Source organism: Gymnogyps californianus, chromosome 2 (assembly GCF_018139145.2).
Source record: "Gymnogyps californianus isolate 813 chromosome 2, ASM1813914v2, whole genome shotgun sequence".
Lineage (NCBI taxonomy): Eukaryota > Metazoa > Chordata > Aves > Accipitriformes > Cathartidae > Gymnogyps > Gymnogyps californianus.
Genome location: NC_059472.1, coordinates 118743630 through 118760916, shown reverse-complemented (window position 1 = coordinate 118760916; position 17287 = coordinate 118743630). Strand labels below are relative to the sequence as shown.

General features: G+C 39.9%; 1 protein-coding gene across 3 annotated transcripts in view; it reads left to right on the top strand.

Moving 5' to 3' along the window:
• The window catches only part of MYRIP (myosin VIIA and Rab interacting protein), a 243360-nt gene that overhangs the window by 175202 nt on the left and 50871 nt on the right, over window positions 1-17287 (top strand). For all 3 annotated transcript variants that reach the window (XM_050892348.1, XM_050892347.1, XM_050892346.1), the window contains exons 4-8: window positions 10217-10353; window positions 12024-12104; window positions 12716-12813; window positions 13145-13225; window positions 14816-14965. In XM_050892348.1, the coding sequence (XP_050748305.1) occupies window positions 10217-10353; window positions 12024-12104; window positions 12716-12813; window positions 13145-13225; window positions 14816-14965 (547 nt within the window). The remainder of the gene's footprint in view (window positions 1-10216; window positions 10354-12023; window positions 12105-12715; window positions 12814-13144; window positions 13226-14815; window positions 14966-17287) is intronic.

The window sequence follows — 17287 nt, the reverse complement described above, 5'->3', positions numbered from 1 at the left end:
CTGAGATACTGTCAGGAGCTGTATTGGATATGGCTTCTCACATCTTTTACTGCTGATAGATGCCTGAAGAGAGGTCCTGCCCCTTCTTAGGTCATTGCTTTAACTGCCGTTAACTCTCCATGGTCGTGATTTCACCCCTGGTGTTTATAGTCAGCTAAATTACAGTGGAGCACTGGGTTTGAAAACCCTCTTCTTTTTAAAAATTGACTTTTATAACTGCTGCAAAATCCGTATTTTCACTTGAGTTACCCTAAAACACAACATGCTTCCTGGGGGCAGCAGGTCAGGTTAATATGCCAAATAAGCATTCATTCGTGAGCCAGGGGTTCCTGACATACAGCCTCACAGGGAAAATACAGGGCAAAATAGCTCAGTTAAATGCTAACATGTTCTACTCTTATGTGTGTTTTCCTACTGGAGGATCAAACCGTAACTCCAGTTATACCCGGTATTGTTTCAGTGTTTTCCTCACCTGCTGCAGGACATTTATCCTCTGGGGGGAACAGACCTGAAAATGGTCCTCACCAAACTCGCACTCACAGCCTTCACTCACAAACCAGAATGATGGCTTTGTGCCCAAGTTAAGTCAGAAGACTTTTTTAGGCTGACCATTTTCATACGAGGAGATTAACTCGGGATGATTTGCAAAAACCACTGAACCTGACCTACGTTCAGCCACCGTTTGTTCAAATCTTATCCTTTGCAGAAATCTTAAAAAGGAAGTGTGTTGTTGCAGTAAACCTCTGTGAAAGGAACCTCTTTAATTCTGGGGAAATGTAATTGGAAGATTGTAAAATTCAGAGAAGACCCAAATAGCTTCATAGAAAAAGTAAGTTAAGTATGCAGATGACTGCCGAAAAGGAAGGAGGATATGGTGATGCAGGAGTGCGCACATGGTGCTGGGTAAGTGAAAATCTATTGTTAGATGGCAGCATGGGTGGGTATAAATGGCAAAAGGGTGTAAATCTGAACTGAAGGTGGTATGTCAGGTCTAGCATTTCTCAGGGAGAGTTTGAGGATGTAAATCCTCTGACTGGTTTATGGGAACCATCAGAGGTACATAGCCAAGTTTACAGGTGTGTTCACCTGAGGTCTACACATCTTGTATCTCATGGGCTTGACTTTGGCTGAACTCATCAGTTCTGGAAGATCACAGTATACCCGAGCAAACCCGATCCACACCTACCAAGTTTTTTGTCACTGCATATGACCAATGTTTAATCATTGCATGTAATGTCTGTCAGCAAATGTATGCAAACATTTATCTGCAAACTACACGTGATCTCCAAGGAATGTTGCTTTGCTAGTATAGGGATTACAAATTGCAACTAATCTTTTTTTTTCTTTTTTATTAATAAAGCATGGGCTAAGTCTGTTATCTTCTTAAGAGAGGGGCACCTGTACCTTCTCCATTCTTGTTTTCAAAAAGGCTCTTAGAGGCAGATGTTTTACTCCTGATTTTTACATACTGATTACTGCCCAATAATTGAATTACATGTTTAAAGATCAGCAATCTCGTAGATTATTTTAATGTAGATTAGCTGATCAAGCTACCACTGCGAGTATGGGTCACAAACCTATGGCACAGAGAAATGTCTGTGAATTGGAGAAAGGGTTTTTAGTGGGTTCTGCATACCACATATTTAAGATATTTTTTGTTTGTTAGCAGGCTTTGAAATGTTGCCCAGTAGAGGGAAATGTGATTCTACCTGAACTTTAACTTCATTTTGAAACCAGCACTTTACCTGCTGGTTTTCTTCAGCTGTTCTACAATGCCTGTATTTTCACTAAAGCTTTTTTCCAGTTTTGCATGCCAGTGTTACATAGCTTTATTGCAGCATCCCACGTCAGGGCACGCACAGGGCATCCAGAGAAATAGGAGGTAGACGTCAAAGTGAAGAAAGGTGATGCATCTCTGTGTGGCATGTAGCTGCGGACTCTATCGTCAGAGACCTTTGAGGAGGCCAAAAGTATGCCTAGATTTAGGTAAGGTATAGCCAGATTTATGGAAGATGAGTCCATCAATGAATGTCTTTTGACGGTGGTCTTTTGTACCATCAAACACAAAGTCCTGAGCTGACAAGTGCAGAGCGTGCCAAAGGCAGGGTCACTCCACACTTGCATCTTTCCTGTCATCTCTTCCCTAGCATCTACCGATGGCCAGAGACACCGTAAGAGGCTAGGTGAACCTTTTATTTGAACTAGTACGGCTCATGATCTTATTTTTATGAGCCAGCAATCACTTACTGTGGCCTGCTGCATAACGCAGCAAGTGATTCCTGTGCTTTGGCACACAGCTGCAGTTAGCAATCCTTGGCATTTCCCTTTGGAAAGTCACTGAGGCTTGGTTTAAAGGGCCCAGGTGGTAGACGCTTTAGTACTTCCCTCAATAATCAGGATTAGGTGAATTTGTTACAAGTTTTGATCTTTCTTCCATTCCGAAAGTATATCTAGGTTTCCTGTATAAAACCTGCTCTGTCTCCCTCCCACATCTGACTTCTTGGCTGCTGATTTCAAAGGTAAAGGAGACAGAGTAAGCAAATTTGAGGGTTGCACATACAGCTGTCTTTTGTAAACAAAAAAAGATAAAATCTTTTTTTCTTCTGTGCTAACCTTAATTTATTATTTCTTGTATGTTTCTTCATGTTGGAATTTAAAAGACCAAAATGGGGCAGTGAACTTCTCAGTGAATGGTTGGGAGTATGCGTATTTTTAGGAAATGCATTATATAGTACAATACTGTTGGTTGAGCTCTCTGAATAATTAACATACTGTAGACTGCAGTGCAATTACTGGGCCAGGTTCATTTCTACTGGCACCGGGAAGTCATGATTTCACTGTGAGGGACATGGGCAGTTGTTTTGTTCCACTTGTGGGAAAGACGGGTGATGTTTTCACTGGGTTGGACAGTTTTCATTCCGGGGTAGATGCTTTGACTTGAGACGGTCTCTCCTCTGCTGTTACTTGGATTTTGCTGACTGCTGAGTGTAGCATTCATCGTGCACGGCTGTAGTCTTTGCTGTGACGCACCTGCACAGGTCAGTGTCCTGTGCTTTCACATGTCGCAGTGTAATCTGGGTGCAGCCCTCTGCTGTGGATAATTGGAGGAAGAAATTTTCTGGAGCAGCACTTCTTAAGTGATGGGTGATCTGCAGAATGCCATTAAGAAAAAAATAAATAGGATTTCAACTTAAAGCTTGGGAAGGAAGTGTCACAAAGAGTTAACAGTGGCCTGCTGGGCTAAATGATTAGGAGCTGTTGTTCTTGAGGTGTGAACAAGTGCCTTTCACAGGCAGGGGATATATGCAAGACAATCAGGGAAATATAAGTCCCCTCTTGGGCTAACATGAGCTTGACCAAAGTTCCTGTTCAGGGCTTCAGGGGGCTGAACTTTCTCTCTCTCTCTATATTTTTTTTTAAGTCTGATTTTTAGGGAACTGAGAGTTGGCAGGATATTCATGTGTGCGGTGTTTGTGTGCTGTAGTAATGATTCATCCTGAAGGGAATGAAGGTGAAGTTGCATTCTTGAACCTGGAAGTACGTTTGATTTCACTGAAACTGAAAGGAACTGAAATACTTTAATTCAACAATTTATAACTAACAGTACATTACAAGCTCTAAAACATCAGCCCAAGGGAAAAAGCAAATATTGCTATTGGCAGAGAAAGAATATTTCAGGATGCTGAGTTTGAAGCAATTTTATTCTAAAACTAGTAAATAAGAAGTGACAGGCTAAATCTTAATTGTTTCTTTGGGCACCAGGCTGAGACCACTCAGTGCCTGGGAAATGGAAACAAGAGCCTTGAGCTTTGTATTCTGTGTGAGGCCAGTACGGGGAGAGAGCCTGTGTCAGGGGCCCTCTGACAGCCGGTGTGCCTGAGACAGCATAATCTGGATTAGCTGGAGTTTCCCAACCACTGATGTGTAACATGGCACCAGTGCAGCCAGAGGGTGATGGACGTGCAGCTTCCCAGGAGGGGCAGGGCTTCAAGGATGTCGGTCCTACAGCACCGGTCACCTGCCTGTGGGGGAACATCATGGTTAAAGATAAGAATATTTAACTGCAGCATGCCTCTGCCTGTGGCCCAGCAGCGTGGCTAAGCAGGTCTGCTTTGGAGGGGTCCTGTCCACCAGTGTCCCAGTTCTGGCATAGCTCAGCAGGCAGTCTTCTCCTGGCTCCCAGCCCCTCCGTCTCTTCACTCATGGCTGAGCCTCCAGGCAGTTCAAGGAGCCTTGGGAGTGCTTTGAAAGAGTGAAAACTAAACATTGATATTGCTTTTCCACTTAAAATTTACACTTCTAATATTTCTTCAGTTTAACGTAGTTGCGTTGCGTTTTGGAGTCTCCCACAGAGCAGCAGTTCTGATCTGTGGATAGTCCTGTATTTCAGAGGTGGGCTTATTTGGCTTTTTAAATTTTCATTACTTAATTTAAAAAAATTGTCACATCCACAAAAGTAAGAAGGTCCAAGAATTGTAAAGCAGCTCCCTTCCTGAGTGAATCTGGCCAATTGCCGAATGCAGATCTCGAGTGACCTGAGGTTGGATGTTACATTAGGGCATGGGCACAGCAGGAGGAGCACAGAGTAACAATTTTTAAAGCCTTTTTTTTTTCTTCTTTTTTTCCCCAGATAAAAGTTATTTTCAGCAACTGTTTTATTTGATTTCTAGTGAGCTTGATTGGTTGTTAGCTGATCATCAGTTGTCTGAGAAATTGCTGCTGAATGTCTGTTTCAGGGCTGAGTAGTGCTGATGTCCATTCAAGAATATTAAGCAGGTGTTTAATGAAGACCTTTTTTATGGTGGACGTTACTTTAGTGGGTCTGCTACTAGATCCTTTTTATTATTTCCTGTTTTACAAAGTAAGAACCATGGGGAACATCTCACAACTAAGTTATAAAACCCTGAAAATGGAGTTTATTATGAAAATTGCAACCAACCCGTAAGTCTGCTACTAGTAAATGCAGTAGTAATGCTGGAATAATTGGAGGGGGATGGTAATGAGTTTAACACATTTAAAAAGAATGAACGAGTATTTGAAGGACCACTTTTTCCTGTCAAAAGGAAGTATAAAAATTATATTTAAAGATATTACTCTGTGATTATTACACTGTCATTATATTCCTAAGGGTCATAAAGTCAGATTTCCAGTATCTTAACACGTTGTGGACCATTGACAGGATCAGTGGGGCTGCAGGGAGGCGATGGATAGTGTCATTTAGCCTACAGTGTGATTCCCATTGTTCCAGTAGAAAAATGGCAAAGGTTACGGATGAGGGGAGAGGAATCGGCTTCAAGAGGCTCAGCTGGCAGCTAGGGCTCCAGGGGACGCTTCCACCTCAAGTGAACATAAGAGGCTCTAGCAGGGTGGCATGAAACTCTTGTCTAACATTTCACAATACATATATGGAGGTGAGCTCAGAAATACTAATTGTTTGGCATAACCATTTGTACGAACAGTTGTTGATGTGCAGGTGAAGTTTGTGGCTCTGATTTTGGAGTCAGATTGAGGGGCTAGAAGAGTTTACTGGTCTGGCTGTTGGCACAAAGCTATGGAAGATGCAGTAAGATAGGAGTGGAAAGCTGAAAAGGAGTCTTCAGTTTCCAGTGCAAATCAACAGCAGGGAAACTCCAAGTGATTATTTATTCACTCTGACATTTAAATAATGTAAGTTCAGATTTCTAGAAGCACCTCCTGACTTACAGAAACGAGACTGCAGCTCAGTAAGTGACAAGTTCTTGTGGGAGAAAATTTCTCACAGAGTTCATGGAAAAATGGAAAAATGTTGTTATAAAATGCTTCCTTGTAGTTCAGCTTGCATTATGAGTAGAGATTAAAGTAATGAACATTAAGTTGGTACTACATTTTAGAGAAAATTTATTGCAGAAACTTCATATTGCCTTTAGACCAAGTAAAACCTCACAACTTTTTAGAAGAAAAAAAATTAAAGTGGTAAATCAATCACTAAACAACCTCCTCTGTATTGAGTGGTGAATACTTGTCATCATGCATGAGTGGCATCTTTCATGTGATCTTCTTGTGATCATCACTAATAATGAGAGAGATGGTTCACGTCCCCACTCCCCAGCACAGCTAGTGTACTTTTTTTCTCAGGAGAAGGCTAAAAATTGAGTATTTGGGTGCTGCAGGTGAGAAGTGTACTGAAAACCACCTGTAAAGATTTTAATGGGCTTATCCGTTGCTCTTATGGTGCTGCTTGATTAAGGCAAACACATTGCTGCACTAAAAAAAAGACAGGAGCTTTATAATACTTGTTCAAGTTTTAATGTTATTAAACCAAAAGTGTCTGCCTAGCTTTCGCACTTTCTAGTAAGGCAGAATTTTAAAATCACAGTATTCCCCTGTGCCAAAAGCACATCAAAAAGCAACTCAACTCCATGACGATATTATATAACATAAATTATGTCCTTAGCGTTTAAGGCTGTTTAGCAATAAAGACATAGCAGTCTTTATGGCATAGAAAGAGAGAGAAATGGCTTCAACCATTCCTGCTTCTTTAAAATGCATACAACTAATATCCTTTAAGTATGAACTTTCATTTCATGGAGAGAACTTGCACACTTTCTATTAGAGGTAATAAGGGAAGTGTTTCATTTTAACAATTTAATGCTAGCGCTGTCATAGTCTTTCATTATTCTGGACTCATGGACCGCTTTTGCAAAATACAGCTTTAAAATACAGGTCAACATTAAAGGATTTTGAAATAAGGCAAAAACGCTCTTACTCCTCTTTTGAGTAGGTCCTTTATTTTAGTATCTATAAGAGAACTACTCTCTTCTCCAAATCCTTTCCCCCCAGGAGGAATCAGCAGGGACATTGTGACTTATTTGAAGGTTAAGAGGCTGAAAAGCTTTAGAGGAGGCATTGTAATCTGCTATAAAATGTGTGCAGGACAGAGGCATAGATTTGGAGTTGTTGGTAGCTCTCCAACACATAGGAGAGAGGCATGAGATGATTAGATTACTCACAAAGTGTTAATCCTGCAGCAATGAGGGAATTTAAAAAAAAAAAATCCCAATCCTTGTGTTTACACCAGATCAACTAGTACAGAGAGGCAAGCATCTCTTCTTTCATTGTTGCTTTGAGATGTATAATCTCCTATCCTTTTGACTCTTCCAAAGCTCACATGCGGAAAATGTTATCATTGCAAATACAAAGCCTGTCTCTAAAATTGTGTTAGTTGCAAAGCACTCTCACCTCATTAAGAAATCAGTGCTGTTAGCTTTCTGTTTTTACAGAAGCAGTATTGATCAGACCCAGAAAAACATGGTAACATGGGGAAAAAGATGGGGAAGCAGGCTTGCAATGGGTCTCATCTCTTGTTTTTCCCAAGTTGCCAGGTCAGCATTCATAACTGACTATCTTAACTCATACAGTGTGTACAATGAGATAGGTAACTTTCTGCTTTTGGTACCTTGTCACTCAGTCTGAATATTAAGAACTGGGTCTACTTGGCTTCCAAGAAGATGACAAGTTTAGTGTTTTGAGCTAGTGGAGCTGAGGTTGCTTGGTAAATGTGCTAAGGTAGGTAGTAGGGATCTTGAAAGCCCTAAAGCAATGTATTTGAGGACTCACAGTGCTGCGAGTCCACCAGCGGTAATAGTGCTGTGATACTATTTTGTGGACAGCGTGGAGAGCACTGTGTTCACTGGGCAGAAGAGTATCCTTCCTGGCCAATACCTCCTGCTAAGCCGTTTCCAACCCAGTTGTGCAGACTTAGCTTTATCCATCATAATGATTGTGACTTCATGCTATTGACTGAAATCTTACACTCCCAGCACCTGTAGAAACTCAGTGGACAAAACTGAATTAAATTCAGCAAGCAGAAGACATACTGTTTGTTCCTTTCTGACGGTTTCCATGAGAGCAAATGGTTCCTGCCCACAAAGAAGGTGGGTTCTCAGAATGCCAAAGAATTGTAGGTTTGGGAGCGAAATTTGCCTCCATTCACAGATTCATCACTCTGCCAGCAGCCGAGCCCTCGTCAGTGGGTCAGGACTTGGACAGGCATCATAAAAGATGTCTTGGTGGCAGCATTATAGGAATTCAGAAATCCTGTACTTCACAGACCGACCTTGGCATGATTCCCATTGCTTGTGCTCTATCACCAGCCACTTGTGCTTCATTGTATGTCAGTCATCTGTGCACCAGGTGTAAGGACATTTTCCAGAAAAAAAAGGATTTTTGCCCTTGTCACATGTTAGTGGTATTTGTAGAATGGTGAATATTGGAACTAATCAGCCTCCTGGGAACCATAGTTAGGCTTGGGATATTACTGTGCAAATAGATAGTAAAGGGCTAATATTCTTATATTATCTGTAAACATCTCTCCTGCATCTACTTGCTGACACAGCATATAGAAAAAGTATGCTTCTGTTCCATTATGTGCTTTTTCTTCAGTTGTCTTCAGTAGAGCAACTAATGTAACTTTAAGAGTTCACGGTTTGAATACGATAGGCTTCATTGATTTTTATTTTTAATTTCCCACTGCTGGTGTTTGCTACTGAAGACTTGCCAGTGGTGACAGAGAAGTGGACTATATCGTGATGTTCTGCTTTACATGAAGTGGATATTCCTTTTTAGCAGTATACTGAAACTCAAAAAATCCAGAGCCAGACTGGAAGCATTTAGCTGAAATCCCAGGCTCAGTGTATTTGTTTGTTATCAAGTATCTCCCGAGGTTCAGTGCCGAGTAAGAACTACATTGCTAGTCTCTCAATAGGTGAGATTTTATTTGCTTATGAAATGGTGTGTATTAAACAAAAATTGTGGATTGTCACTTGCTTTGCACTTTATAAAGAAAAGTCCAGAGTCCCTGAAGGAAAATCTAAAGATTACAGTGGGGCTTTCGTTTTATTTTGTTTTTCACCCATGACCCCAGGTTTAAAAAACAGAATTAAATCATCTGAATGTGTTCAAGTCTGGAAGTGCAGAAGGTACAGCAGTCCTGGTAGTAACATAATTTCTTTAGAGGTTCATATATTGACACCGGACACTAACCTTAGCCTTTTGTTCTCTAAAATCTTGGTGTTAAGAATCATCTCTTTGCTTAGTTATGTAAAAAGCTCCATAGGGCTTCTAGTTCCAAGACCCTGATCTTTGTAATTATTACAAAAGGGAAATTACCTTTGCAACCTATACTAAATACTGTTTTGTATGAAATGTTTTCATGTACTATAAAAATATCTTGGTTCCTGCAATGTAAGTGCAGTAAATTAATTAAAAATAAACTACTGTGGCAATGTGCAGAGGAACAAATGGGCTTAAACAGGGAAGCAAACACTCAGAATCAGTTCATGTTCACCGGCTCAGACTTAATGCTCCTTTTTGGAGGCTTTTGGGTAAGTCAGCTTTAATTTATGGGTGGAACCCTAGGATCCCCCTCTCCAGTGACACCCTCGGTAGGAAATGTACAGGTCTGCTGTGGGTTACCCTGCAGTAACCTGTGTTGCCTGGGAATATGGCACAGGTTCTCTCCACCCACTACTGAAGTAACAGGTGAAGCAAGAGCCCATTGCCACGTGGAAAAGAATACAAAGCTTGACAGTATCTCATGGCTTTATAAAAGCATATGAGCTCTGGGGACAAATCCATTAGGATGAATTATTGACGTCAGTGATGCTTACTGTTGAAAGAAACCAAAATGCAGTTGTTAGTCTTCCCCCCCGAAAAGGTTGTCTGCCTACCGTTCTTTGCTCATTCTGCTTTGAGGTCCTCTAATTAGGCTTTGTCTACTCTATTGCTTTCCCCAAATAAAAGCAGTGATATATTTTTATGAAAATGGTTTTTTTTGCAGTGCGTTAATGGGCTAATGTTCTTAGATTATCTGTAAAACTGTGTAAATAAAGGCTATTTTTAAAACCTTCCTGTGCTGTTCCAAGGCTTGTTTATATTTTTCAAAAGGCTGTAGTGTTGGCATTATAATGTAAAAGGGGAGAACACCTCTTCTGATAGTAGCAAAACCAAATAAAACCTTGAGTAATGTGAAGCAGATATTTGCTCATGAGTTAGCTTTTTTTTTTTTTTTTTGCCTCAGTATACTGGACACTTGCAACATACAAACAGTAAAGAAGTATTCAGAAATTAGTATGTTTATGCTCTGAGGCCTAAAAGATCCTTTTTTACATAAAAGGTTGGTAAACTGTTTATTTGTTGTAGAATCATTCCAAATATGTAGTTTATTTTTCTGTTTTAGGCTCCTAAGGACCCAGTCTCTGGATTGGTACTATAATAATGTCAAAAGCCGCTTTAAGTGTTTTGGAAGTGCCAAAGTCCTGAAGAACTTATACAAGAAGCATAGACTGGAGAGTGGAGTTTGTCCTGATGTAATAGGTAAGAACAGCTTTGTTGATTTCTTTAGCTTATCAACTTTAACACACAAGCTGAGACAATGGAAATTCTGAGATTATTTCAAAAGAGATTTTTTTAAGGCTATTTTTTTTCATAAAAGAAATACCTCAGTGGAGAGAAAAAAGAGGTGAAGTGTCTAGAGAGCTGTTTAAGAATTCAAAGAATGTTTAATCTTAATTATGCCACTGATACAGAAGAACTGTTATCTTCAGTCTGTAAATTGCAGTTTGTATTCTAGCCCACGTTCCAAAATTTATCACAGTTCTGAGTAGTCAATGAATGAGAAAATAATTTTGCATTCAATATTTGGCCTTAGAGCACATTTCCGAGGTATTTGAAGCAAAATTTGGTTAACATGAGATACATTCAGTATCCAAGTTGACCAAAACTTAGATTGTCCTCACTTAGAGTTTTGCATGCTTAAGGATCTGAAACTGGCCACACCTTATTTTTGACTGATGTTTGTAAATCGTTAAAAGATGCCAATTAAGTATTGGCGTCACCCTTTTAAATGAAGAGACACAATTCTCCCTTAACTGTGGTGTTACAATACATCACCCCATAAGAAAAGTAATTGGAGGTATAAAATGGGTTAGAAGAAGTGGTGTTTGGTGTCATACTGGTAACTTCAGCAAATTACTCAAAACACAGCTAGCTGAATGTTTGAAATTTCATGGGATTTGTTGGACCAGATACTTTCCTAATGTATTTATTTTGAAATTTGTACAGAGACTGTAATTTTTCTATAGTCTTTACTTTGTCTTTTTCTGAAATTATATAGGATGGTAAGTGGACTCTTTAGTCCTGAGTGAAAATTTTAGGTGTTTCTTATGAAAATTGGCATAAAAGCTTCTAGGGAGAAGCGACCTATGCATTAAATTCTGATTTATTAGTCTTTTTGCTTTCTTTGTATCAAATTCATTTTTCTTGAGTTGATTCCTTAACAGTTGAAAACAAATATGTATGAAGACAAGAAAATCTGTGTCAGTGAGGGCAGAAGTAGGACAATGGAATTAAAAACTGTGGGGATGGATCCTTCAGAACTTTAATATGATGTGTTGCCTTTACTTAAGCCATAGTCTCACTGAATTTGTCCTTGAATGGAAGCGTGAACAATGCAATGATGAGTTGCAGTGGCATGTGCACTGTCTGTGAGACCTTTCTAAGGAAGGCCTTTGAGTCTAAATGTCATTGCTAACTTTCTTCTACTCTACGTGTGACTATTAGGTAAACCTTTTGTTCCCTTTGAAGATAAATACTAGTATACCTGTCTGGGTTTTGGCTTATTTATACAGCATTGCCCTTTAAAATGTAGAATCTATTTCAACCCCAAATGTCATATTAAAGGGAAATTCCCTGTACTTAAATTCTACCATGTAAGTTTTATACCTAGGAGCTTCTTTCTCTCTCTCTCTTTTACTGTACCAATAGTTTTCTTCATCCAAAATGAGAGGTCTTTTGTATAAAAGCAGTCATGTTTTGTACAAAAGCTGCTGCAGTCATGATTTATACAAAAGGTAGGAGGAATTTTCCAGTTATCCCTCTTTGTGCGCGGTGCCACCATATCTTGAGTGAATTTTCTAAGCTAATAATGCCTCTGCTGTTAATGGGCACTTCTTATACTAACACACAGTACTGTCTTTTTTGAGCAGAAGGAGGTTTTTTTGAAGGAAGCTTTGAAAATGAAGGAAGCATTTGTGGTAGTGACTCTACATTCTACCGACAGACAGAAGGTATGCTGCTAAAAACTTGTTTGATTAAAACACAGTCCTTACACTTTGAATTACTGGACAAATAGCCTAGAGTGCTGGTAATTCTTGTTCACAGATCCAACAATTTTTCAGCTGAAACATTTAGCGAGATACTAAAAATCTTTGTGTACCATGCTGGGATATCTTGCTTCAGTATTACAGCTAATACACGCTTATTCTAGTATGATTTTCTTAATGTTCAGTTTTTGTTACTTCTCCCCATTTCCTTTCCTATACTCACACGTTTTTTTCATTCTCTTATATTCTGTTGGTGTTTATAGGAAGTTTACAAATTTTCTTCCTGTGATTTCCTCCTAACTATTTTGGTGGATTCTAAAATAAGCAACATAAAAATACTGTGTTTTATTGTATTTAATATTTACATTTAAGAAGTAACATAGAGATTGAGACAAATTTCTCTGTCTTAAGGTGTTTATTTTACTGTGCATAATTATGGATTGAGGAAATGAACTTTGTAATGAACAACCTAAGATTTGAATGTATGTCCAGAATATGAGTCTGAATTTTGGAGCTCCTTATGCAAAATGTACGTATATAAAGAACATGGTGATTTTATCTTATTCTTCACCTAGGACACAGCATGATGGATACCCTTGCTGTGGCCTTACGTGTTGCAGAGGAAGCAGTGGAAGAAGCTATTTCTAAGGCAGAGACCTACAGTGACAGCCTGGTAACATTTTCCAAAAAAAAAAAAAGTATTTTAAATAGAACAATTATGTTTCTTTTCATTTGAGTAGTGGTACAAAACCAAGTAGATACAAAAGAAAACATAAAGAAGTAGTGACTATCTCACACCATACCTAAAGAGTTGGGTATGGGTTTTATGAACTTGTATCCAAGATGCATGTTGCATTTCAGGAGGTGACATGCAATGTTAAGTACCTGTAATTTCTTCCCACAGTGCCAACAGGGCATATTATGCATTTCCTGATCTATACCATTTCTGTGAAAAGGCTGTTTTTATGTGATTTTACCAACTACAGATATCCATTTTCATGCAGGACAAGCAGAACGAGGCTTGTTACTTGCAGGAACACAAGGAGGACCTCATAGAAGAGCTGGCCACAACCATCGTGCAGAAGGTATGGCATGCATTTTTTCCCTGGCTTGTTTAATTGCCAAAACACAATCCTTCAGTCTAGTGAGCTTCGACTCTGCTAACAGCAAAAAGGATGACACCAATGTAGAAAATAAATGACAAGTTGCAACTTCAACTATCACCGTATAGGCTTAATCAGCTATGTCTGACAGAGAGATCAGTTTATAAATAAGCTTAATCCACTGCCTAAACTGATGACCTACACCCTCAGAGCTGAGAGGTACTACTCCCTCAGGTCTGCGATATCCTTGCTTGGAAGAGGAGGCCCCTGCTTGATGGAATTTTACATCTGTACTTCACTTCCCAAAAGGCACAAAGTTTTCCAATGTAAAGAAGGGTGGTTCTTGACCATACCAACTCTACTGAACCCTGCATCTGCAACACATACAAAGAAAACATCGATCATTAAAATAGAATTCTGTTAATGATGCTGTGAGAGGGACACCCAAAAAATCACAGAACCCTCTGTGTGTCTGATTTATGTGACTTTTTCTGGAAAGCTTGTTCTTCTCCCTGCAAAGCTCGCAGTTAGCACTGATGCAGCACAGAAACGGAGGGCTAGTGGGAACAAGTACCCCTTGAGTTTGTCTGGACAGTCTGGAGCAAGGCAAGACAAGCGTGAACAGAGTGCTGCTGAGCTCCCGTGATCAGTAAGGTAACCACTCTGCTAAGTTAGTCTCCCTCCATGTGAATTAAGGTAATTGCCACATCTGTGTATGGGATGTGGCATTTAACAATGTATGGATCACGTGCCGGAAGAGGAACATGTTGTTTCTAAGGCTATCAAGAAAAGCCAGAAGAGCAGCAGCTAATGGAAAATAATCTGCCTTCTTTTTTAATAGGGATGTTAGAAGATTAATTCCGCTTATCAGGTCTTTGATAGTCCAGAGCCTATCTCAGCCAAGCTTGAATTGCTACCACTTTTGTCAAAAGCTGCCTAACAAGATTTTTTACACCATAGAATAATATTCTGTAGATATTTTAAATTGGAGTCCAAAAAGTTGTGGAAATGAAGTGCAGCAGGATATAATCTGTCAGTGTAGGGAGACAGGTAGTCTATATGATCTCTCTCTCTCTTAAGACAGTGTAGATTTTCAAAAACAAAAATAGTGCCTAGACACCTAAGACCTCTTTGTTTTCAGTAGAAATGTGTCTAGATGTCATGGGAGCCTTTGAAATTCCCCTCATATCTAGTATTTTATGTTTCTTTGCAAAAATTCTTGTCTGAGAAAATACTTGACACTTAGATGCTGCTAATGTTTAAAGCGTTACTGTAGGAACAGGTTTCCATGTTTAATTCACCTCTGATGTTCCTACAGGCATTGATTATGATTTATTGTATCAATGCTTATGTGCTTGCAAGCAATATGACTTCAGATGAGAAGAAATGCATGCAAGTTGTCAGAATCATCCTTGCATGAACTGGAGCAAAAGCAAAGGGAAACTCAAGTGTTCTTCCTAGGCAGTTTGCCTTGAGACAGGGTTAATGTAGTTTTTCTCCGTACGGCTCAGACAGTATTTTCCAAGCACCTTTTTTTTCTCTCCTCCCACCCCCTGTTCCCCTACCTTACAGATTATAAAGAAGCAGAAAAGCAAAACTGAGCAGGCCGAGGCTGACTTTGAATGGCCACCATCCAGGAGCAGTGGCCTGGCATCTGTTGCTGTCTCAGATCAGAGTATGCTGACTTTTCCAGGGAGCCGCAGGGGGTCCTACACGTTATGGGTGAGTGGCTTAGCACAACTATTGATGTTTTCTGCTGCACAGAACTGTAAGATTGAAAACATGGATAAGTATACTTACTGCCTGGAATGGTACATAGAGACTTGCAGAGAACAAGTATTAAACCTGTATCTCGACAAACCGTCGCTCAGTTGCATGCTTTCCTAGCACATCATGGGCCATGGAAGTATATCACAGACGTTGTGTTGTATTGGTGAGTGTGTTGCAGAGGACTAGGTTTGTGATACGAGCAATCTCGCTGTTTGATTTGAATGCTAACAGGACTCAATGCCTTGGTGTTCATTCCTTAAAACAGTTTTTACGCTCACTTAGCTTTTATTTGGATTTTTGCTGAATGTTATATTTTCTTTTGTACAATGTTAGATTTCTGTAATGTTTTTTTTTCTCCTTAGCCATCTTAAAGAAAACAGCCACCACCACCAACAAACAGTAAATGCAACTGTAGAGCACCATTTATGTCTTACACTAAAGAGTATTTCCTCCTTCTTTCACTTATTTCTCAGCACAATGCCTTTAGCTCCTGCTATAAAGCTGAAGAAAATCTGACAAGCTGCATTAGTAACATTTTAAGAAGAGCAGCAAGGGAAAAGAAGTGAAAATAAGCTATAGGCTTGGATAGGCTGTTTCACAGTCGGAGAGGGAGGACAGTGACAGACGGGTTCCAGTGCGTTTTGATACAGTGGTTTAAGCTACTGCTCCTAAGTGTCCTGCTACTGTGCCAGTAACCCCCTCTCCTCCACTGAGCGGAACTACCAGAACTGAACATGTGCTGTAACTTCGTTCCCAGCTAAGTTTGCTAGCTTACACTGCCAGTGAAAATAGATTCATGCCAGAATATAAGACTGTGGGCCAGAATTGCTGAGATACAAACTCACATTCTCATCCCCCACCTATTTCCAAATTGAAGGAGTAATGCCTTTAAGCTGCTGCTGTTAACCAGGTGATCACAAGTCAGTGTGAGCGTGTTTGTTTAAGCACTTTGCTCTGTAGCTCCTGGGCAACTTGCTTGTGGAACATAAGAGCCAGGAGAGGGAGAGTTAATTTTGTGTCTGACTCCACTGAGTTTTCTTTCTGGAGTTTAAGGACAGGACCTAGGGGAACATGCTGTTCAAATCCTCAGTTATTACACCAGAAGCCTGTTGTTCTTCTGCATCTGGAGAGTTAAGCTTGAACTCAACACATTTTGAAATTCTGTTCTGAAATAACAAGTTTGAGTCCCAGTTTTTTTCGCCAGAGGGAGGCTCATTGGTTTGAGAAATAGTAGACTTTGTGGAAAATACTGGAGTAGCAGAAATGTCACGCTAAGGTGAGAAAAGCCGCAACAAACAGCTTAAAAATTTCTGCAGCCATCAGTCAGTACTAGTGATCCAGATGTGTACAGTGCTTTATAAGGACTTCTACCTCTTTACAGGGTCTTTGACCACATTTGTCACCATTTGGTCCAATTATCTTCCCACAGTGCATTAAGGAACACGAATGAATTTGGCCATCTGGTCTGGATTCTCTCACCCCTCCCATAAATTCAGTTTCTGCCTTTTGCTTTGCTAGGGTTGTTTTATTGTTTTCTTTTGTCCTTTAAAGTGCGCATGTGTTTATTTTTGCTTTGCTTTGAAGAGAGAATTTTCTTAGTATAACCAGACACCCTTGGAAAGGTAGCATGGCTCCAGTTGCTCCCATAGCTAATATAGTTGCAGTTATGTTAGCCTATTAGGCTAGTAGATATAAAGTCATAGAAGCTCTAACAAAGGGTCTACTGGAAAGCATACTGAAAGGCAATTTGTGCAGAACAAATGTAGAGCAGTTACAGCCTGCTTGGTTCTCATCAACAGTGATGGAACAACCCAAATTCCTTTTCCTGAGCTTGCTTTCCATTCAACTTTGCTTTTGTTCAGCTATGAATGGTGAGCGTGGGTCTGTCAGTGGATTTGCAGGACTAAACTGCCTCAGTTTCTCCTCTGTATATCATTTGAGAAAGTTACCTTTTCTGCCAAAAGAGTTGCAATATTTTTTTTCTTTCCAAAACAAAACCTAGCTTCTATGGAAGCTGGCAGAGATGCCCTATGGCTGTATGCCCTTTCCAGGCAAAGCTCCTTACTGCCTCCCAGGTGGATTTTGGAACTCTTGAGTCCAAGCCTGTAACAGCAAATCTTCATGGGCTCCACTGCAATAAGTGAAGTTTTCTTATTTCCTAACTAATGACATTATGTTGACCAAAAAACCCCAAACTCTTGGTTTGTGTACACATCCTACCATTGAGCTTTGTGTGTTGGCTTAGTTTGAGCAGAGATCTGCCTGTAACGATAA